At 44.8% G+C, this 23,245-nt stretch overlaps 1 protein-coding gene across 1 annotated transcript in view; it reads right to left on the bottom strand.

The window, feature by feature from the left end:
* CRACDL (CRACD like) overlaps positions 1-22,989 on the bottom strand; it is a 54,301-nt gene extending 31,312 nt beyond the window's left edge. The window contains exon 1 of the mRNA XM_088522213.1: positions 22,902-22,989. Coding sequence (XP_088378339.1) covers positions 22,902-22,960 — 59 coding nt within the window. The 5' untranslated portion in view covers positions 22,961-22,989. The remainder of the gene's footprint in view (positions 1-22,901) is intronic.
* Between the last annotated feature and the right edge of the window lie 256 nt (positions 22,990-23,245).

The raw sequence follows: 23,245 nt of genomic DNA, 5'->3' as shown, positions 1-23,245 counted from the left end.
ACACAAAAGCAAACAAAACAGCCACACAAAAGACTTGAAAATTTACCCTAAAAAGAGCCGCATAGTTCAAGCGCACATACAGAGCACCTCAGCTACGCGAGTCCTTCGGTTCCCCTTGAACTCGGCACTGGGAACATTCCTGAAGCTCTTGTACGAAAACAGTCATACAAGTTCCTTTGGTATTTGAAACGAGCACAAGAATCAATGATGTTTATATGGTCTCAGTGGCTTTAAATTCAAGGAAACATAACAGGGCTTTCATTGACCCTTCAATGCTTTATGGAATCATGAATAGAGTAAAATGTCCATAAATACACACAGACACACTTCCTTTGGGTGAAAAAAGGCATTAAGACTCACCTGTAACCACACAAAGCCCCGATGAACTGCACACACAGTGCCCCATCACTTAAGCAAACATATCTTGGAAAGTGCCGAGTTCCATGGGAGTTTAAGGTGCTTGGCAGTTTGCAGAAAATGCTTAGTACTACTCAAACTGAGATCCTCATTTAGGTTTATCTGCTATTCAAAACAAAGCTTAGTAGGCCAAGTTAACCACACTATGAAGTAAACTACAACTGCTTACATCAGATCTGAATCTGGACCAGCTTTTATCCATTCTGAACCCACCTATCATGCATTAGGTACTTACTAACAGCTATCTCAGGTGTGACATAGTCAATAGTTAATTAACTTCTTTAAAAGTTAAATGATAAATCTTTCCAAACCTCTCATTTGTCCAAACACAGAATGTAGCTATATCCCAGGGCTATTTGCAAATATTTTGCCAACAATGTATTGAAAAAGAGAGTCTGGTAACACCAAACATAAAATAAGATGGAGAAGTGCACAAAATAAATGGATATTCTTTCCACGGTTCCTCAGAAATTCCTATAGCGGAGAGACAAAGTAACCATTCTGATCATCTATGCACCCAACAACTCCAATATTGAATATTTAAAGCAGAGGAAGAAAGTATGGAATGCAAAGACAAGGAATTCAACATTCTAAGAGAAGCCTGTGCCCATCTGGCAGAGATACCAGCCTCCTGCCTGCACCTCGACCAGACGTAAGCAGATTTATCTTCCAGGAGCTGCTCATTAGAGCCGCCATCGCTGCCTCCGTTTTGCTCCGTCTCGGCCCACGCGGCTCTGCAGACCCGCCTGCTGCCACGCGCTAACCTGGAGTCACCCTGGATGCACCAGCAAAAAGCGGCCATGTCTCCGGGCCAAGGAGCAGCCGCTCTCCTGGCTCATCCTAGGCAGGAGCAGCGAGGATGGAGAGAGATGCCAATGGGAGGGCACCAGAAGGCAGTGGGAAAGGGGAACATCTTCTCCTGCCGCTCTCCTTCTCCGATGTCCTGGTGCAGGCACCACGGCCCGGTATCTTCCCCGACACTGGCACAGGCTGTCCAGGAAGTACAGCCAGCGCCAACGCAACCTCAGCCCTCCGAAATCCCCCCGGGGCGACAGAGCTCGCATATTTCAGCAGTAACCTCTATCCTGTAAACACATTCCAGGTTCCCGTCCCGCTGAGCCCTGCGGGCCTCCTGGTTCGCTGCAGTAGGAGGTGCATCTCGGAGGCAGTTTTGAGCGGTGCTTCCCTCTGCCCTGCTCCCTCGGTGCACCACGAAGGACCCCGCTTCACTCCAAATTGTGTTTTCTTCAAGAGCTGAGATGCGGAGCAGCCCTTGAGTAATGTGGGGTTTCACTGGAGATCATCTCTTGTTTCAAGTCAGATTTCTTCCATACGTGTCCCTACAGAACCTACCGTGATGAGTTTATGCTGGGCCACTCAGTACATATATAACATGGGGATCATAACCAGCTGACAACTTTAAACGCTTATTCAGACAGAGGAGGAAAGGACTTACTGTTATTTCTGTAGAACAGATTGGTGCCAACACATGGGCAGATGGCAAGCTTTCTCTGAAGCCCGCTAAGACACGCGGCGCCAGGACCGCACAAAGCGTGGCCCAGACACGGAGCTCAGTTCAGGATGGCCCCTTGCGCCTCGGCTGCTGCTACAGCGGAAAAGGGGGGTTGGGGGGCAACCCCCAGACTCCCCTCCGAGGCTCCCATGAACGCCCAGCCAACCACCCCTTTCTGCCCCTTGGCAGGGAGCTCCGGGCAATGTTCACTCTTGGCTGCCCCACCAGCCAATGGAGGAATGACGACAACACTTCGCTCTTACTTTGCTCTTACTCCCTGTGCTGAGCAAGCCCCACAGGCTACACACAAACGTGCAAACCATGTTGACATGAGGTAGAAAGGGAAAGATCCGTCTGGGAAACCTATTCTGGGCGCCACTGAGCTCCTTCCTTTGAACCCTTCACAAGTGTTTCCTCAGAGACCCGTGAGAAGCAGGTTATTAATTTATGGCTACAACAAGGTTATCATGGTTAATTGAGTTTGCGCAGGCGCTTAACTAACTGCCATTGGGAAGCATTTGTCATAAATTCAAAACTTTCCTGCTTCCAATTTGGCAGATACCATGTACGCGAGCTGCAGAAATCCAGCATGGCATGAAGAGCTCTCACCTGCCACCACCTCTGCAAGCCTTGGGCTCCACCTGGCTTGCAGGAGCATGTGGGTTGCTCAAGGACGCAGGTTTTCTAGAGCCGAGTGCCAAACTGCGGGGTCTCCTCTCAGAGGCCCAGGAGCGGCGCAGGGCACAGCCTCCCTGTCAAGCGGGAAGGGGACACCCTGGATAAGAGGGTGGCAGAGCAGCAGGCCTAAGAAAAGCTCAGAGAACACAGCACCTTGTTCAAGATCAGCCTGCATCTCACTGCACAGCACTCCAGGGCTGCCGCATCCCGCTGCCCTGGCCGCTCCTGCCTTGGGAGCTTCCCGCGTAGAGTTGCCGGGTTTGGCTTGTTCTCCTGGGGCAGCAGGGGAGAAGTCGGCAGGTACAAACCTAGCCATAGCAACAAATGAAAACCCATTCCCAAACCGACCAGCCTCATGGCCTGCCTGAGGGACCCCAGCATTTCCTGGCTTTTCTTGATCACTTTTACAGGCCCCAAGCCCCAGCCGAGCAGGCCAGGCCAGCCAGGAGGCCAGCATTTGCTTCCTTTTCCCTGCCCAGTGCCTCACACAGCATAGTCATGAGCTGTTTCACCCACACGCGCACTTCAGCTCTATGTTTTCGCAAGACCCCTCAGTGCCAGACGCGTTCCCCAGATGTCTCCCTCTCCATGCCGTCCCAGCCTGAGCTCACCCTTTCTGGGAGGCAGATGCTCAGACCTGTATATGGAATCCCAGGTGGCCTTTACAGCTACATGATGCTGAGGTCACTTGGCGTTTTAAGCCCTCCGACTCCAGCTTAGGCTTGCAAAGGTTGGTAGCAGGCAGCAGTGAGGAAAGTATCCACTTTCCACCTCTTGTCTCTTCTGTGTTTTGGAGTCCAAGGGTATTTCTGAAGGGGATTGTTTACTGCTGGGAAATACCATGCCTTGCAAGGCCCACGTTCCAAAACCTAAACTCGTGTCTTTCACACATCCAAACATGAGATTTCTGACATTGGCTGCTGATACCTGGCTGCAGTGCCCATTCAGACTCCTTTTAAACCCTGCGGGCCAGGACACACTCCTGCGACTGCAGCGGCTGCCCATCTGCAGGATGCCTCCAACAGAGGCGAAATGGGAAAATACTTAGCACTTCATACGCAGCTGGCTCAATCTTGAGGAACATCTGATCCCTTACGCTTAGAGGCCTTTTTCCGTTCAATGTTTTTTCAGACATTTTAAACTGCAGCAAGCCAGGTCAGTGCACAGGGAATGAGAAGGGCAGCAGGGCCCCCCAGCTCCGGCAGGGACGATTGCTAGGGAGACGCTCGTCCTTGTGAGCTGAGATGGGCCAGGAGAGACGTCTCATCCCAGGTCTCAGGCTCCGGGGGTTTTGCTTTACCCAGCCTCAGGTAGATGAAAGTGGCTAAAGAGACTCTACTGTAACTGTCTCCTGAAAGCTGCTGTCCATGAGACAGGACCAATTAAGTGAAATGTGAAGCACCTCCTCAAATATTGCTTCCCCCTCTGCCCTACATCACGTAAGTGCTCAGCAGTGTGAAGTTACGTGCTTAGGGTATCCTTCTGCAATAAAGAACATCCTGCCAGCACAAAGATCTTTCCTTGATAAAAGCTTTTTTCTTTCTTCTTAAACAGGCATGTGTGCCATGGGTCCTCAGAGTGCCTGCTTGAGTTTTCCCTTATGTATTATTATACAGACAAAAAGCCTGGGATCCCAAATTACACAGTACCACTCTGAAAAGCAGCCACTGCATCAGGGGTGAAATTTGAGACTCCGGGAATTGTTTTTCTGAATACTGGGAGTGGAAAATATCAATTGAAACTGCACTTTCTCAGTCACTCTGAAGAAATTGGGTCCTGAATGCCTTCAAGTCAGCACTCAAATTAAGTAGCTTCATATTAGGAATAATTTAAAAATACAGCTTAAAAAATTCTGCTCTTTTACATCTCTATTCAGAACTCACTTCTACAGACTCTCTCACACACACAGAAACCAAAACTACAAATGCTCTTGCAGTGCATCTGCCCTAGAGATTTGTAGTCAGGTCCTTACCTGATGCCACTTGGCTGGAGTCAGCTGGAGTGGTGCCAAGCCACACTGCTGAAGAGCTGGAACATAGTGTGTACCCACTTCTGCAAAAAAGCTACTTAACTAGGTGGCCCACACCTGGAGACATTCACTTCCACATTCTTGAAAACATGGGAACTCTTTTCTGTGGGAAACAATTCTTTAGAAACTGCCAAGCTACCTCTGTACAAGCATATGAACATGCATAGGAATGCGCCCGGCTACGCACACCATGATCCTCCGGGACTGGTGAATAAAGCAAGCAGGCTATTGCGCCAGCTTCTTCTGCTCCCATTTTATTCTTTCTCTTTTTTTAGAACAGCCTAGTGCTTTAATTTATGCATTTGTCAAAGGCTTTCCACTTGCAACCTGCTACAGTAAAACAAAAAGCAGCACCAAACCCTCCTGGGGTACAAAGCACAGGCAACGACCGCCAGCCCCTGCAAAGGATCCTGGGCAAGCGGAGCTTGCTCCTTTGCACCCTGCAAGCCTGCTGCAAGGAGCCTGCTGCAGCGAGCGCGTGGCAGCCAGGAGCTCTTGCTTACCTACGGCTTTTGCATTAGCCAGTTCCACAATAAATTAACTAGGGAAGTTCAAAGGCTGTTTCCAGCGCTTTATAAGTGGAAGTAGCAAGGAACAAGGGAAGACAGTTCATCTTTCCGCTTAACTTTCCTCACTTACCATCCGATGAAACTTTAATAAGTACAAAGACAGGTCAACACCTGCACAGCCTCATATTGTGCACCCATGTAACCAAGAGACCCATTACACCTGTAGGAAACTAACCTTTAAAGCAAGTCAGACACGAACCTTCTTCAGCTGCTTACCTGCATACGCTCCTGCTTGACAGGTTTGACATAACACAAAAAGGCAGCCGGTGTTTCAACAGGCATCTCTCACCTTGCCAAACAATGAGGCAGTAACAAAACACAGAAAGGCGCTTCCAAGTTTGCACGGAGGTGTCCGTAAAGCCTCAGTGGGGTCTAACTCACCCTACATCTCACCAGACCCCGGGCTCCGTGCCCCAGAGCGTGAGCTGCCAGCGCTGCCCCGATCCCGCCACAGAGCGATCCTGCCACGGAGCAATCCCACGGGTAAATGCCCAAGGTGGCAGGCGGGGGGAAGGCACCGCTAGCCCCGAGTTGCTAGGGAACAGGCAGGGAGTCCCTGACCTGAATTCTGAGCCGCAGCCGATGCTGCTCGGGAAGCTCCGGCTCTTTTTGGAAAGACGGGGATGCAGCGAGCGGCTCCGGACTGAGATGTTTCTAAAAGCCACCCAGTACACAGGGTCAAACTGCTTTTACAGCAAAAAGGCACCTGGCATGAAAACCCATCAGCCAAAGTGTGGGAGAAAAAAAACAAAAAAACCAAAAAAAACACCCCAAACCAGGGAGGATTTCCTACTCGGCTTCCAGAAAAGCTACAAGAGTTTGAACATTAAGATCCCGGTATTGCTCTAATCACTTGTCATTACAAGACACAGAAGAAACCATCCACCTCTCACAGCCTGAGCACTAGGAAATGCAATGACAGAATACTAAACATGCAAAAATTGAAAAAATAAAGTCATCCCAGTGAAACAAGTTGGCTAAGACTCCTCACTTCTGCATATGCTAAAAAGCCAAACTCTTAGCAGAAAACTCAGCAGAAGCAAATAGGTGAGTTAATGATATTGCACAACTTTGCTTTCTTTTGTTTCTGTTTGTATTTTTAAGATTTGAAGTTACTGCTACACCTTAGTATTCACTTTGTAACCTCCTCAGCACTCATTTACTCGAAGATGACAGATAAGAGCCAAATTAGACCTGAAAAGCTGAAGAAACTCCAGCACCTTGGCATGGGCTGCAACCGAGCCTAATTTAGAGTAAAAGGAGAGAAATAATCACTTCCTGGGCACAACTCACTGCAGTCAAATGTAACAGTCCCGAGTAAAAGAGATGAATTGTATCTGGGAAAAAGCTCTTTTAGCGAGAGGACTAGGGCACAGGGACACTGCCTGGCAAATCACGTCTAGAAAAGCCCAGTTATGGCCTTAAAAAGGAATTATTCTACAACTTGCTATGGCATTTTGTGCATTAAAAGCAAGAAAAACGTTTTGAGTTGGAGAGGTATGGACACAAACATCTTTGCAGAAACGTCAGACCACGGGAGCTGTACGATTACACTCCTAATGCTTTCTGCAAAATATGGCCCATTTTTTTCTCCAAAAATGGCTCCCTGGATGATCCTGTGTACAGCCCCATGCAGCGGCCCAGCAAAACTGCGCTCAGCACGCGGTTAGGAAACACTCTCTTAATTATGATTGAAATCTCTCCCTTTCCCACAAATATCTATATTTGCCCAGGGAATCTGTCTATTCCTGCAGTAATTAATGCTGCCCAGTAGTAGTTACACCTCACAGCGCTTAAAGTATGATTTCTGAAGAAGAGACAAAGCCCCAAGATGTGATAGGAAAATTATAGTTCTTCTGTTCTTCTCTTCTCTTATCTTCGTGTAGAAACAGGAAGAGTTCAATGCTGAGTCCTACTCCAACAGCACTTGAATTTCCAAATATTATGGATATCATTAAATTAAATTTCCAAATGTTACGGATATCTTGACTCAGGGAACAGCAAAACTGAAATAAGTCAGGTTGCAAAAGAAAATAATCGCTACAGATAACCAAGCAACATTTAGAAAAAGAAAACTTCAAAAATTTAAAATGCTAAACATATACTGACCTACTACTATGGCAAAGTTGATCATGTAACACAATACTGAATGCAATTTGGAAATCATTGCTCTGTGCAGTGCAACTGTATTTTAAGTACAGGCATTCTGCAATGATTTATATGAAAGGCCATCCTAAAGATACCACAATCAGTGGGCAGAATGATGCAGAGCACCTGCCCACAAAAAGAGCTGTATTATAGATAGCACTGGATTTCTGGATTTTTTTTTCAAATGAAATCAAGTGGAAATCACTTCAGTGCATTTTTTTCATACAAATTCTCCAACATGGCCTTAATATTCTGCAGTGCAATAAGCTGATAATAAATAGTAGAAATTAAATAAAATGGAAGACTTGGCAAAAAAAAAAAAAAAAAAAAAAAGTGCAGCAAATACAAGCACTCACCAAGGAGGATATTAGTAGAGGCAAAGAAAAATAATTACAGAAATGGGTAATGGAGAACTAGGGAGCCTGGAAGAGAGAGGGAAAGGGAAGCTCTTTCAAGGGCCAGGAATTTCAAGTGTGAAAGAGACATTACAACAGTGGCGAGACTGTAAAAAAAAAAAAAAAATGCAATCACACAAGGTGCTAACTGAGCAGAATGTTAAAAAGTAAAAAAGAAGTCTCTATACAGACGGAAGTGCATTTACCAGGACTGTTATGGGGCTAGACAGCCAAGAGAGATGTTTGGTGTTGAAGGAAATGCTTCAGGTAGGTGCCAGGACCCAGCAACGTCCTGGCCAGGGGTGAGCCCAGTGGGTGGCCTGGCACAGGAGCTCCTGGCAAAGCTGCCGATTGTGGCGCAACCCTTAATTTTCTTTACTTATCTCAAGCATAACCAAAATCCTGTAAAGACTCACTGTAAAGTTTATGTTTTTCTCCACGGGCAGGAGTGGTGTACAGAACAGAGTGGAAGCAAGCAATGAAACCGCGAGACCTGCTGGCTTACAGAGCGGTTGTAGACAGGAGCGAGCAAAAGGCGATATACAGGAGCACTGCTGCTGGGAACGCTGATTCAAGCCTGGATCTGCCACCTCTCCTCCCTCTCAACATTTCTTGTGCTCACGTCTTGATCAAAAACAACGGGTGAGCAGCAGAAATGGATTGGGGTGGGGTACAGAAAAGCCACTGCATTTTATTAAAAATAACCCGTCAGATCTTGCTCTTGTGTACACTCGCGTAACTCCACGGGCTGCATTTTACACCAGCTGAAGATCTGGCCACCTCCTATTAAGAGGAGAGAGGCAGTTCCTCACTTTGCCCACACTCATAAAACCACCTTTAGAACAACACTCCACAGGTGCCAAGAACCAAGCTGGACCCAAGCTACATGGCAGCCTCGCTCCAGGCTGTCACAAATCCCAGAGAGGAGACGGCAGCTCCCGGTCCTAGCGCTGAAAAGCCACCGGGCACCCTAATTAAAGGATGCCCTCCTCTACTGCTAGAAACGCTAGAAACCTTCACTCCTAATTTAATAGGAATAAACTGTTTCCACCTCTCAGTGAAAAGACGATGACATGGCTGAAGGCTGGGGGGAAAAAAAAAAAATCTTGTTTGTCCATGGCCATCTCAGAGAATCTTTATGGGAGAATTAGTTCCAATACATTCAGCACAAAACCTGCAGGGTAATGAATTATTCATCTGAGCAGAGGGATGGAAATACTGGCTTTTTGTTAGTTTGCTTGCTAGATGCTAAGGGAAAATAAAGACAACTGGACTTTCCCCGAGCTTTCTGACAATAACTCATCAGGACTAACACAGAGGAGATGGAAATGAAGGGGATTCACTTAAAGAATTTTTCAAGTGAGTTGGCAACCATTTTGCATGCAAGTGTCTGAAACTGTTATTAGTTAAAACATGAAATATAACTATGATGTTCTCTACATGAACCTTATTCGCAACAAGAGCACTGAAGACTAAGGTTACAGTACTGAATCTTGTTTTATTGCAACTGAACTCTGAGTAGTCTCTGTCCTACTTAATGCCACAGGCCTGGACATCAAGACGAGATCAAAATTCATTGTAAAACAATGCACTATTGCTCTGTAGGGGAATAAGGAGATGACACAGTTTGCCAATAAAACTCTGTTACTAGAGAACCTGAGTTTTTGAGGTGTTCCAGCATTCTACCACCAAATGAAAATTAAAACTTGTGTATGAGTTTAGAATAAGACCCAGAATTTACTTTTTTTTTCCCCATCATGTAAAGGATAGGCCAGCAGTTATGTGCATTCTCTAGTTCTTTAATAATAACAATTCTCTAATAACAAACAATTGACTCTTACTTCTGCCCGTGTCTGCTGGACTTCTGGGCTCTGAAATCCCACTCTCTGAAAGCAAGTTCCCAAGGGAAAGGCTAAGCACTTACATAAGATACCACTTCCCTTTTCAAGGAATCGTCTTTCTCTTTAGAAACTTTATGCAGAAGCCTAATGCCAAACCACACACATTTTCCCAGGAATAAAATCAGCAGAGCAAAGCAACAAATTGTGATGGTGTTAGCGTGACAACAGATTTACCAATGCCTTCTGTAACTTAGAATATGGTAGACCATCCTTCCCTGTTTATGCCCTGCTCTTCTTGGTCCTTTTTCTACAAAACAGATTCTTAGATATGGTTTTCTCAGTATCAGAGCAGGGTAAGCAATGCTGCTACGCTATTCCACATGGAGCATCACTGAGACCTCCCAATGACAAAACACTGCTTCTTTTGTCTTCTCTTAATTTAATAACTCATTTCTATTTTATCAATACTGTCAAAGAACCTCCTACAGGGTCAGATCCTGCCCTCCTTTGACACAAATTCCCAGCACCTTCAACCCAGCTGTGAGCAGATATTTAAGGCAGAACTTGGTTTTGTCTCCTTCTTTCCCCTCATATGTTTGGCAGGTGGCTTTATTTAGTGTATATTCCCTGCATTGCCTCTCAGATTGATTTCTTTCCTCTACATTTGCCATCTGCTGGTCCAAACAGCTAAATGATAAACTTCCTTTTCAATCTCACAGTATCGATTCATTTTTGCTGTCAACTCGGCATCCAAAACAGTATGACAGGCAGACGGGCAGGTCTGGGTACAGACTTTACTAAGGGGAATTTTATTTTTTATAGGTCTCCACAAGCCATTTCACAAAGAGCAGGAGTAAAGCTGTGAGAGGGAACGAAGCATAAAGGCAGAATGAAAGATGGCTAGAGGTGAACTCCACATCATTGTCTCAACAATGAACGGACTCCGGAGCATTTATTGCCACAAAGCGGGATTTGCAGCCCCAGCAACCGGCATTGTGAGGCCTTGCGCAAAGAAAAGGTGTTATAGTGTACAGAATTGCATAAACACTTCCAAGAAATACAAATGCGCTATTAAAAATAAATAAATAAGGGTGGGGGGACCGTAGGTCTTTCAAATTGCTTTTCAGAGGCTTTGAGAACTGTTTTTCTCTTCTCAGCAATGACGTACAGACAACACGTCTTGGCCCAAACGGACACAAGGGTCCCCCTTCCTGGGGAGCGGGGATGGCAAATGAAGGCTCATCAGTCCGGAGCCCTGGCAGCCAAGACAGAAGCCTGTAAAACTGTGGCTGGAAAGGACATGAGGAAGAGGATGATGACGGGAAAGGTGCCAAACAGTCTTGCTATTACCCCACCTCAGTGCCCACCAGCCAGGTATTTCCAAGCTGCCTGCATGTGCACACTTTCTCCGTGTTGCTGATTTATGCAGATATGTTCAGAGCAGACCTGGTGTCCCAAGTGAATATCTGCACAGTTCCAAGCACAACAGCACCTTGTCTTGCCAAGTCCTCTGAAGGCTACACGAACACAATTAAATAACAAGAAGAGTAAAGTTTAGCGCTATCCATACCGAGAAGATACTGCACAGCTCTGGGCAGTCCATAGTCACAGCAACATTCTTCACCAATATACTTGAGAACCCTCTCATTATTATTGTTGCCTTCTCTTAAAGGTACTTCTAAGGAAAAAAAAAACAAACACACACACACACGCACACTCACTTCTAGAACAAATATCCATTTTGCTTCATATTTGTATGCCACAAAAGGCAAACTGTTCATCCAAATCACCTAAGTGAATAAAAAAAAATCAAGAACTCTCAATTTGAAACTTTTTTGTCTGCTTAAGCTTGCATACACACTTGCCTTTTTCTGTTTCTCCTGTATTTTTGGCAGCTCAGGCTATCCAAAGAGCCTGCCAGCTCTAAGCTCTGCATCGCATCGCTGAGGAAGAGGTGTGAGAATCAAAATCTTGTAACATTTAGACAAATGCTGACCCTACAGAGCTGGCCCTAGTTTACCTAGGGCTTCCAACCACATTTACGATGAAACTAATAAACTTGTGTCAGCTCTTTGACCCTGATTCAACACCAACTGAGGCCAAAAGGAAGATTCCCTGGTTAGTCAGGGTTTGCTAAATGAAGCACAGTTAGACCAGAGTGCAACAGATGAGCAAGAGGTGTAAGTTCTTCTGCAATGCAAATCCCCTCACCACTGTGTCCTGACCCACCTTCCCTGGGTCTCAATGCTACCTGATGCTTCCTACATCCAGCGTTCAAAGGAACAGAGCCAAGAAATGCATCACGAAATTCCCAAACCACTTTCATGTGCTTCATGTTAGGGGCTCAAAAAGAAGCAATGCTCAGATTTCTGGTTGCTGTCACTGTGAATGTAAGGATGAAAATTCAGTGACAAATTCTGAAATGCTACATCTGTTTTGAGAAGGGAAAACAACAACCAGCTAAAAATGTGCTGCAGAAATATGCAAAAGAACACCGGATCTAGTCAGATACAATGCAGGCTGGATCTGCATTTGAAGCTACATTTGCACAGGTGTTAGAGAGCACAATGAGTAAAGGATGGGATGACTGTACCACCAGTCTACCTATCCATGGATAAACACAAGAGGATCTCTTGGGGAATGGAATGCTAGATGGAGAACAAAGGACTTTTATTCTTTCACCCTTTTCATTAAGGCTAAATAGCTCTAACATTATACAGCTTGGGACTGTGCTCACCATGGATAACATCAAAAATGAGGAAAAGAAGTGACACGGGCTCATCAACATATTCAGTCCCCAGAAGGCTTGTCGAGCTTGCCCTGTGGTCCATGTCTTTGCATGTTCACTGCTACTGTCACTTGTTCCAGCTAGGCTGAGGCAAACCTACCCAGTCATATTACCAATAAACATATGCACAGTGCTGGAAAAAAATCAAATATAAAAAGCACTGACCTGCTGTGCAGCTACCGGTAGACAGGATATAAAAGTACAAGGTGCATATGAATATATGCTGGATACCTTTATGATAATGCAATTGCATCCAATCTAGGCAGACTTCTGCAATCTTTACTGTCTTCTAATTGCTCATCAAAGTCCTAACCTGCAGAAGGCCAAGGTCCAGGGGAAGCAGCAGCAAGTAAGTGCAAACACAGCAGGACGACTGGGGAGCAGCACTACCTGCCTCGTCCCACGTGTGCCCGCTGCCCCCCCAGTGCTGGTGGCTGGTGGCCTGCCCTCCCCGCAATGAAGCTGAAGTGCCCCGCAGCCGCTTTCCCTCACCACTCCAGGCCAGCAAGAGCGGCGCTGCGGCAGCTCCGCACGCAGCTACTTGCTGTGCCGAACGACCGGGCAGGAAGCCGAAGGGAACCAAGGAAACATCCCTCATCTGCACTGCTGCTCTGTGGGACCTCTGAAGCACCGTTGTGAAAAATCACTACGAATACGGTTCTTTTTAGCAATCGCCTCTTATTCTCTCCCCCCTGCCACATATTCCAGGTCCCTCTGTTTGCGATTCTGACAGCGCTGTACATACGATCCACTTCCACAGCTCATTCCTGGTGCAGGTTCTCCCTGAACTCTGCGAGAGGCCAGAAACAGCTCTGGCAAAAAGGAAAGGGGCAGGAAACAAAATGGAGTTGATAAGTCCTAAACACACCCCAAAGACCTTTCTGAACATCAAAAATGGATCAGAAAAGCTTTCTGCTTTTCTAAATGTACTGTTTTGTTTCTAATGTAATGATGTTTTACTTATATTTCTTTTAATTATTTTTCTCTAAAGTAGATTAGGCATGGTCTTGTTACTAAGTAATATATGTTCTGATGATCACGTAGCAGAGCAAAATGTTTTGCTAATCTGGAATAAGTTTTTAAATTCTACGGTGTCTTCGAGATAAGAGATTTGAATACTTTTTATTTCTCCAAGGACATATAAACCGAGAAAAAGTATGGTTTTCTATTTATGTTGGTTTTAAAGTCTCGAATTTGTCAGTTCTACATAAACTATTGACAACTTTGACTTTTTATATAAAACCAACATTGATTTATGCAACACAGAGTGTTGCTATTTCTTGATTAACTTCCGTTCAGGCTTCTGCATTCAGCCAGTGATTTTATTAAAGGCAAGATGATAATGTCACTTGCCTTGGTTTCTTTAATTATACGCTGGCAGGAGCCATGTGAGAAGGGTCCCTGTTGTTCCCTTACTTATGGCAGGAGCCAGGGGGCTCCTCCATCAGAGCTCTTGCGGGCCCATTGCAGCACCCAGCATGGCCTTCACGCACTGATCCAAGGGAAGCAGCTACATGTGAGGCTCTGCCCAGCTGAGAAGAGATTGGATTTTCTGCAGTCCCTTCGGCTTCTCAGTTGGCTGCAGGATGTGCCACAAGTTTCTCAGGCTTATTCAGTTGTATCCGAGAAATATGAAATTTAAAAGGCGAGAATGTCAATTCATCCACAATATAAGCTCCACTACAAATGCGTAACACTGATTGGGACTGACATTTAAGATGACCCACACCCTAGACAAGCTTCACAAAAACTGCTTATTCACTTTTCCAGCTTGGCAAGCTAAGCCTCCATGTAGTGTCGTAGTGTCAAGCTACAACATTTGTTAAAATAATTCTTGGCTTCCTTCCACTCCAAACTAACTCACCAGGCAGATATTTCAACTCGTTTGTGACTCAAGACAAGCAGAAGTGGTGAGATATAAAAGCAGGGATATAAAAGCCTCCAATAGGTAGAATATTCATTTTTGTATACCTTTTTCTTCCACATTAAGGATAATGGAAGGTTACAGTTATTTCTGAGGTCACTGTCTCCAGTTAGGAGTAAAACATGAGCTTTAAACAAATCAGACAACCGTGGAACAATTTTAATCCCTGAATGAATAAATCCCTTGAGGGACCTGGCTGCAGAGAAATCAATGGGCGCTTCCATTATGCCTTAACAGCAAGCAAGGCACAATCTGGCTTCCATAACGACCCCCAAAGCCACAATTCCTGTCATAAGAATTTATCAGATTCATATGACCAGTGCGCAGAGCCCCATTATACCCCAAACACCTTCTGCTTGCAGCAGCAGTCAGAACAACGTTGTGCTACAACTTGCGGGAAAGGGCTGTAATCTGACAGGGAAAAAAAATAACACTGTGATAAGCATTAACTGCGTCAAGACTCATTTGCGGCGGGGAATTCCTGCCTTTATCAGCTCCCTGCTGCCCGCTGGCCTGGCTTTTACCTCAGAAGCGTTATCTGTGACTGTGGGAAGCTCCTCACTTGCTCGCACGGCCTCTCACAGCAGCGCACAGATGAGCTCTCCTGCCCCACCGACCAGAAATGATCGTTCTACTGTGCGATCAAACACAGATCACTCCTACAGTACTGAAAAAATACAAATAAATAATAATAATCAGCAGTTTCCCCTCCCCCCCCATAAGAAGCCCTCACCTACTGACATGTGTCAGGGTGACAACAAAATCACTTTGGTTGCTGTGATTGACATAATCTATCCCGTATCTGGTAGCCTCTGTGCCTCGGGCGACATCTGTTCTAGTAAATCCAATGTTCTCAGGACAGCCCCATGGCACTGAGGCTTGTCACCATTCTATTAAACTCTCCTGGTCTCCACTACCAAAATCGCACCCAAATCGCTTGCTGAAAACACTCATCACCCTGGCTAACTCCAGGGCCTCGTTCAGCACTGTTCCAGTAATTTAAAAGCACGGATGATCCAGTTCCACTTTGAATCTGGAATTCCGTTCAGGAAGGCACCCTGGCACCACTTAGTAGCATGGTTAAATCTTCAGTGTCCAGATGCCCGAACCATCCAGGTCTGGGACGTGTCCAGGTTGCCCTGCAGCCCGCTTTGGGCTCGCAGGCTGAAATTTCCCTCCCTTGAAAGCCAAGGCATCTAAACAGGTAAAAGGGGGCCCAGCACAGCTGTGACGCAGGCCTGGAACTTCCTGCACTCAGTTAAACACCTTTGACTATTTAGATGTAGTTCTACAGAACCAATTTTTCAGAGACAGTAAATGCTTAAGGATGGAGGTGGGAGCCAACACCCTTTGCAATGTACACGAATAGCTGACATATATAATGTAGTGCATTTTCAGAAGTTAAGGTGCTTAAATCTCATTGCAGATGAGTGGAATTATATTCCTGAAAACATCAAGCACCTCTGTTAAAGACAGATGCTTCTGTTATTCCTAGGCACCCAAGTAAACTGCCTCACATCCATTTTGCTCCTTTATGAAAGAAAGGCAGAAAGAAAACACTACTAAAAAACAGCGTTTTCCTCTGTCTCCCTCTTCTCCCAAGTAAATAAGTAACAGTGCCAGCATATTTCCACTTGGAGACCTTGCTCAGGCCTATCCATGAGCAAATAAGCTGGACTTCCTTGGAAGCTGCTGAAGCCAGCTGCAGCGCTGCCGGACATCATGAGGCAGTTAGTTAGAAGACAGACAGCAGCTAATCAGCCTAATGCAAGCTACGATGATCATCCGTGGAAGGGCTTTTCAGCAAGCAATCAAAAGGGAACCCAGGTCACAAAAAAAAATAAAGACCAGATTAATTTTCACAGTGACACAGCTTCTTTCCAGTGTTCCCCTACTGGTGCATGTTAACCAGACTTCTGCAATCTAAGCCATTTAAAAGAAACAGTATACAGTGATTACCTCTTTTTCTTTAAAAAAGCTAAGAATCACACCTCTTGGATTACAAAACAGTCATTATCAATACATTTAGCAGTAAGTGCTTAAGCTGACTTTACTGGGTGCAGCATTCTTCCAACTTCCTTCTCTCTCAGAAAAAAAAAGATGTGAAAAAACAAGGCTATAAGATAAAAATAATTGTATGTATTGGCTCCCATTATTTTGAATCACAAAACTTTTGAGATAAGTGCATACATGACGTGAATAAACGAGATCAGCAAACTGGACAATATCTTCCTCTTAAGTAGGTTTGTGAGGAGCAAGAAAGCCTCCAAACCAGATTTGTCTTTAAGCTCACATAAACAATTTCAACTGAAATTGTTTGGGGGCACAAACAGACAGGGTAAACGGGGTATTCACAAAGGTCTATTTTTTCCCCAAAAATAAATGAGATTCATTCATTTTTGGAAGTCAAATTTAAGATAGCTGAAATAGGCTTACTTTTCAGAAAGTGTTAAGCAATGCTTTTTGAAAAAAAAAAAAAAGAAAAAGAAAAAGAAAGGGGGTCAGGCAACTATAGTCAGTTCAGATGCAGTATCCCCAAACCACTAGCACTATGAAAATTCAAAACACTAACTCACTCAAATACTCTAACCTGTCTTTCTTCAAAAGCTCCTCTAAAAATCCCGGAAGAATACTGATGACGAGCACACCATTTGCTTTTTCATGCTTGGATTACACAGCAAGCTAGCAAAACCCAGCTTCCACAGCTGGCCCAGACACACAGGCAAGACACACACACCACTATCTCTGTACGTCTGCGTGTTCGTTCAGGCTCGCAACTCTGAGGACAGACAGATTTAAGAGATTATTGCCTTATGTTAATTGCTTATTTTATCAATGATCAACAATTTTCCCTTCTGCTCCTTTTTATTCCCACTCTTTTGTATACTTCTTCATGACACACTGGTGAAGCAACTGAGAACTGATCTCAGTTTGGTTAAAGAAACCCCATAATGTCATATTTTATTATGATGCTGCCACCTACGGTTTTTCTGAACACCACACTCCTCCTGCATAGTTTAGATACTAGCTTAGCTTTATAAAAGACATGCTTACTGTCTCATAAAACTCTGCACTCCCAAAAGAGAAATGTTAAATAAAAGGTTTTAGGGGGCATTAGCTCTTCTTGTCTTCCTTCTGTGAAACACTTCGTCATCGGCAGGTCTGAAAAGAACCAGACGACTCTTAAGCTAGTGCTCACCAAGCCAGCACGAGTGGTCACTTCCAAATATCAGAGAGTGTCTGAGCTTGCTGCTTTGTCAACAGCTTCAACACAGCCAGGCAAGAGAGAGAGAGAAACAGAACCCAAAGTTTCTGTGAGAGAAACTGCACAGAGACCTCCAACTAGCTGCAGCTTTCTCTATTTCCTTGGCACTCTCTTCCTCTGCTCTGATTACTACCACTAAGCAATGACATTAAATCTCTTCATGTCTTCATATTGAGGAACAGCTCAGAAAGTCCATAGCTTCAGGAGCTGGCAGTTGACTGTAGTGGTGGACAGACAGCATGCCTGTCATTCCTAAACTGCTGCTTTGTCCAAGCACCTGTGTCTCTGCCCTTTCCCTCTTTCCCTCTGAAGAAAACCTTGTACTGGGAAGCTGCCCCGAGGCTGCTCTGCTCTCCTTCAGCACTGGGGAGGACTCCTTCAGGAACCACATTTGTTTTACTCACAGAAGAACAGAAATAAGACAACAAAGAGCATCAACTCGCACATATATAGCACAGCATTGCACTATATAAATTTCCCTGCAAAGTCACACTGAAGCCAAAGACTCCAGGCATATGCTGCACCTAGGCACTGATGGCTACAAACACCGAACCTGCCTCCCTTCATCACTCTCTACAACCACCTACTCAGAGGTTGTACAGAGTCACTTGGTGTATTTTTAGGAAGTCTGTGTTTTGCTAACATAGGCTCACACTGCAGTGGTGAGGCAGCTTCAGTTTCACGGGGCCAGCAGAATTAGAGATTTTTAAAGCTTCACAAAATCCTTAATACCTTGCAAAGAGCTTAGCAATACTGATTTCGGCATTAAGGAAAGAATGACACAATTTTAAGATTTCAGGATTTAAGAACTATTTTTGATAGCACGTACTGACCTTTTATCTGTGTATCTGCTTCCTTTAAGCTCCCTGCTATAAGGTACTTATAGCTTCCTTCTTCAGTTTTAGAATATTTTAAGAAAAGAAATCTAGTCATGTGTAGCATCAAATAAAACACATAATTCTAAAATAAAGGAAGCCGATAGCATTGTATTAGACAACGAGTTTTTTGAAAAGGAAGCTGCTCTTTTGTTATCTATTTTTCTCTAATAGAAAAGTTTAGGCTAAAGCTGATGTGATAAAAGAAGAATGAAATGAAGACAGAGAAACTTGGTAATCTTTCCATCTTACTTTTCACTTTCAGATACATAGGGTAATATCGCAACTTTTATCCTTGCCCGGGATGTCATGAATTGCACATCAGAAAACAAAGTGAAGTGAGTTTTTATTGAACAATATAATTCAAAACAAACTGACTTTCAAAAAATTCCTTTGCTGATTAAAAAAAGAGGAATGAATAGATACTGTTATCAACAGGATTTCATAAACTCTTTATGGAGGTTGTAGCTTAGCAGTGCAGAGCCAAAATACTTTTTGTAACTGCATGCACTCCCTAGAGTTTCCTTTTTTAATTCAGACTAATTCATCACAGATTAATTCATCTAAAATCGTATATCTACAATTTTTAGATTTATATCTACATGTGTATTTAGATGCATATCTATACCTGTTTAGATGATGTACATCTAAATATACATCATCTAAACCCCTAAGTGCAGCCATAACGGAAAATATACTTGACCAAAGCGAAGCTGCATTCCTTGGAGGAGTCTTTTAAAGGTCCCTTCTGTCTTACCCAGAAATTATCCTTCACACATCCCCATTAAGCTTGGGGAAAGTGCACCTACCTTGAGAATGTCAAGAAAAACAAAACCAAACAGAAGAAAAACTAAATAAATTAGTTTTACCTCATTCTTTCTAAATAGCAACACATATGCTCAAAACCTGCATACCCTAATGCTCTTTAATAGACTTTTTCAAGGTCACTAAGAGTCAATGCCAACAAACAGCTGAAAAAAATTCAACTCTCTTGCACCTGTTTTGATTCATATATCTCAGTTTAAATTTTCTCTTAAATCATTTCAAAAATTGACAGAATTTAAGCCACCTCAAGCACACACTGCAAAACTGGCCTGCAGGCTGCATTTTCAATATGCTCTACAAAGGCAGATGCACCATGTGCTCTTTAAAGGCTCCCAAGATGTATTCCTGATAGTCAAATGCCTCCAAGCACGACAGGTTAAGCAATGACTGCCATGGGGAATTACACTGGTCTCAGCTGAGGCTATACAGAGTATGGGCACCTTGCAAGAGGTTTGAGCACAACAGAAGATTACTCTTCAAATCAAAGCAACAATTATTTAAATCTCAGCTTCATAAAAACCTGCACTGCTAGTTTCTTCAGCAGAAAACATCTGGTGCATTTATATATGCTCCAAAACTGCTGTCCAGTTTTTCCCAGATGCCAAGAAATACAATTCCTTCTTGATCCAAGGGCTAACTTCCGAGGTTACAATTCATCAAACTAAACGCAGGATTCTTTACACTGCAAATTCTGGTTAACTAGAGTACACCAGAATAGGACACCCTCCCCCTATGGGGTGATGGAGTGGGGAAGAGGCTCCAGTAGAGCACTGGGGAGGCACTAGGGAGCATGAGAAGGAGTTGTGCAAGTATTGGCTGATTCAAAAAATGTAAACTGAGAGGACCCAATCTTGTCAAATCCAGAGCTGAAGGAAAGAGAAAAAATAATAATAATAATTCTGAGGGAGTTCTGCTGCACTGACGTGAGTAGCAATCCACAGAACTGTCAGGGAATGAAATGAAGCCATCTTCCTCAAGGGACAATTTCATCTCCAAATGGATATTTTGCTACAACAAAATGCATAACTAAATGGTCTCCCTCCTTGACTCCTTGCATATTTTCTCTTCAATAATACAGAACCTTAAATCTCTCAGGAAGAGAGCACTTTAGACTTAATACCTTGGGCACATTACATTTTAGTGGTTTATGATTTAATTTCCTCTCTCCTGTGATTGTTAACTTTATTTCAGAGTATGCAGAGCTGGGAGCTGAAGAAGTTTTTCTACACAAGCATGTTAAACCCCAGAATGTATGAACTTTGTTCTGCTGTCTTCCAACAAAAATCTCCGTTTTAAAAAAATGCTCTTTAATACTTTGGTTCAATACAGAACAAACATGTTCAATTCATGAGAACTGATGCTCTCCAGCTATACAAGACCCTGTCCTACATGCTCTACGTGTCCCGGCTGGAGCAGGGGCGTTGTACTAGATGATCTCTAGAGGTCCCTTCCAACCTCAACCATTCTGCGATTCTGTGTGATGCTGGGCTGTCCTGCTGAATCTGAAAAGCAGCTTTGCTACTGCAATAAACACCTGCCTGAGACATCTCCATAATTTGATGCTTTTTAACGTCCTTTGGTTACAGCTCAGTGTCTAGTCTCTGCTGTTATGGTGCTCACCCTTTTCTCCTCTTTGATCAAGACAACAAGCACTGTGTCTGGCAGCCGAGGCACATTTAACCCACAGCTGATGGGGTCCTGAAGAGAGGGACTGCAAAGAGGCATCCTACTACTACAGGCTGCACATGAGCAAGGCCCCTTTCCTCCAGGGCACTCATGTTTCCAGTCAGTAATTCAGAAGCAGCTCTACTGAAGCCAACAGGGATACATTTTTTTCCAAGGGACGAATCAGATTCTGCATATCTGCACGCATACTTCACGCTACAGAAAGTACTCTTAATTAGAAGCACATTAAAAGTAAAATTCATACTGTTTTTATGAAAACAAAGGAGAAAGACCGCCTATACACTCTCATGTCTATTTATAAACAAATTAATTCCCCTCACCTCAACCACAGAAATGCCTGCTTCATCACCACATCAAGCTGATTGCACCTGTTCCCCTTCCTGTGAAGATAAAGCAACTCATGCAACTCCTTCTTTCAATGATTAAAGAGCCTGAGAGCAAGTGCCAGCAATAACGTCACATATTTCCTCCTGTAACCTAATCTTTGCCCCGTAGAAACTGCTGATGAGGGCTCGCCTCCACTTAAAATTTACATAAAAACAAGCCGTATCATGTTGCATGGAAAAGGACTGTTAGTGGCACGGTGATACAAGCAATGAGACATTACTGCCATACAAAACAAGGCACGGCCTTGTATCAGCATCCCGTGGGCTTTAAAAGCACAGTTACTGCCTTTGAAAGCCAGCAATACGCGAGTCATAAAGCAAACGAGGTTTCTCATACTGACAAATAAGGAGAACACCATGCACAGGAGCAAGGAACACAAGGCCCAGCTGAAGAAATATTTATGGAAGGTAATTACAGTATCTAAGGTTTATAATGGAAACACAGTAGAGGGAAAAACTTATGGAACATCTTGGATATGTCAACCTGAAATAACAAATTAGTTCTGAACATATGATGTAAGATATAGCCCACTACACACTTCTGATTGATATCTGTATTGTTTTAAATATAATTTATATTAATGCAAAGCCTAACCCATTCATGATCCTGTGGAAATTAAATATAGTAAAACAAGTTACAGGAAAAAAAATGTAACTTAGTGTGAAATATCAGCATAAATGCATCAAACATTTGCATATTTAAAATGTGTGGTTTTTTTCTATTTGTTCTATGACAAAACCAGTCTAATAACGCGTTCACAACTGGGATAAGGCATCCATAGAAATCTCCAGAAGTTTTATAGAGAAAGGGACATGAAACTTAAGATCTGCCACGAGCCACATAAAAAGACCAATTACAATTCAATGCACGTGGGTTACGTACATAGGCAACCTCTCAGTAACGCAGCGAACAGTTGGGCTAGTGCAGCTGCCCTCCTGCTGTCCCCAACCTACTGAGGAGGAGAAGCAGCCACCACGCTCAGGGATAACTCCAGGCACTATGTGCGTTATCTCAAGAGATCAACCGGCACTAAGCGGTTCTTGGGGAAAGGCTGGAAAAGCCACAGAAAAGACAGCAGCAAAACAAACCTAGGAACACAAAGTCTCTCTTTCAAAGCCACGTTAAGCCGACAGGAGTGCCAAGTATAGTTACCCTTACACGTACGTGCCTTCGATAAACTTCAAAAAGCTAACGTCTATTTTAATTCAGAACAAGAAACTCCCTGCACCGTATATAAATAAAATAAATAAAGTAAAAACAAAACACGTAAGTACGAGGCGAGCATCCAGGTGAGCCTTCCGGGCCCCCGACCAGGAGCAAGCGAAGCCTCCCTCCCCGCCGCCGGCCATGCGGCGCTCCCCGAGCCGGTCACGCCTGTCGCCACCATCGCCAGCGCACGTCGCCCTTCCTGCCGCAGGCCACGAGCGACTAACGGCCGCCACCAACGGCCGGGGCGGCGCCCACGGCCGTTACGGGCCGTGCGCGCGGCAGAGGGAGCGCCGGCAGCGCCACGAGTCGCGGAGGCCTCCGCACCGCGGGAAGCCGCGCTGCCCTCACCCACCTGCGAGCGGCGAGGCCGGCAACAGCGGCGAGCAAGGCGGGAAGGAGCGAGCGGCCCATGGGCGCCGCAGCCACCTGCCCGCGGCCGCCTCCGCCTCCGCCCCCGCTCCGCCCCGGCCCGGCGGGCGCAGCCGCCACCTGCGGCGCAAGGAGCCGCCCGCGCCCGCGGGCGCTGTGCGCGGCGCCTGGTTGCGGTGCGTGGAGAAGCGCAGGCGGCCGCGGGGCAGCAGGGGCGGGCACAACGTTTTTGTCTGGCCCTGGCAGCCCAGTTTGGACTTGGAAAAACTGGTGAACGCGGCAGGTAGAAGTTGTCAGGAAGGGAGCCCAGCAGTTAGAGGATTTGAA

This window comes from Tinamus guttatus, unplaced genomic scaffold, assembly GCF_059628265.1.
Source record: "Tinamus guttatus ecotype Peru unplaced genomic scaffold, ASM5962826v1 Tinamus_guttatus_pri_ptg000002l, whole genome shotgun sequence".
Lineage (NCBI taxonomy): Eukaryota > Metazoa > Chordata > Aves > Tinamiformes > Tinamidae > Tinamus > Tinamus guttatus.
Note: the sequence above shows the minus strand (reverse complement) of the source record. Positions and strands in the feature narration are given on the sequence as shown.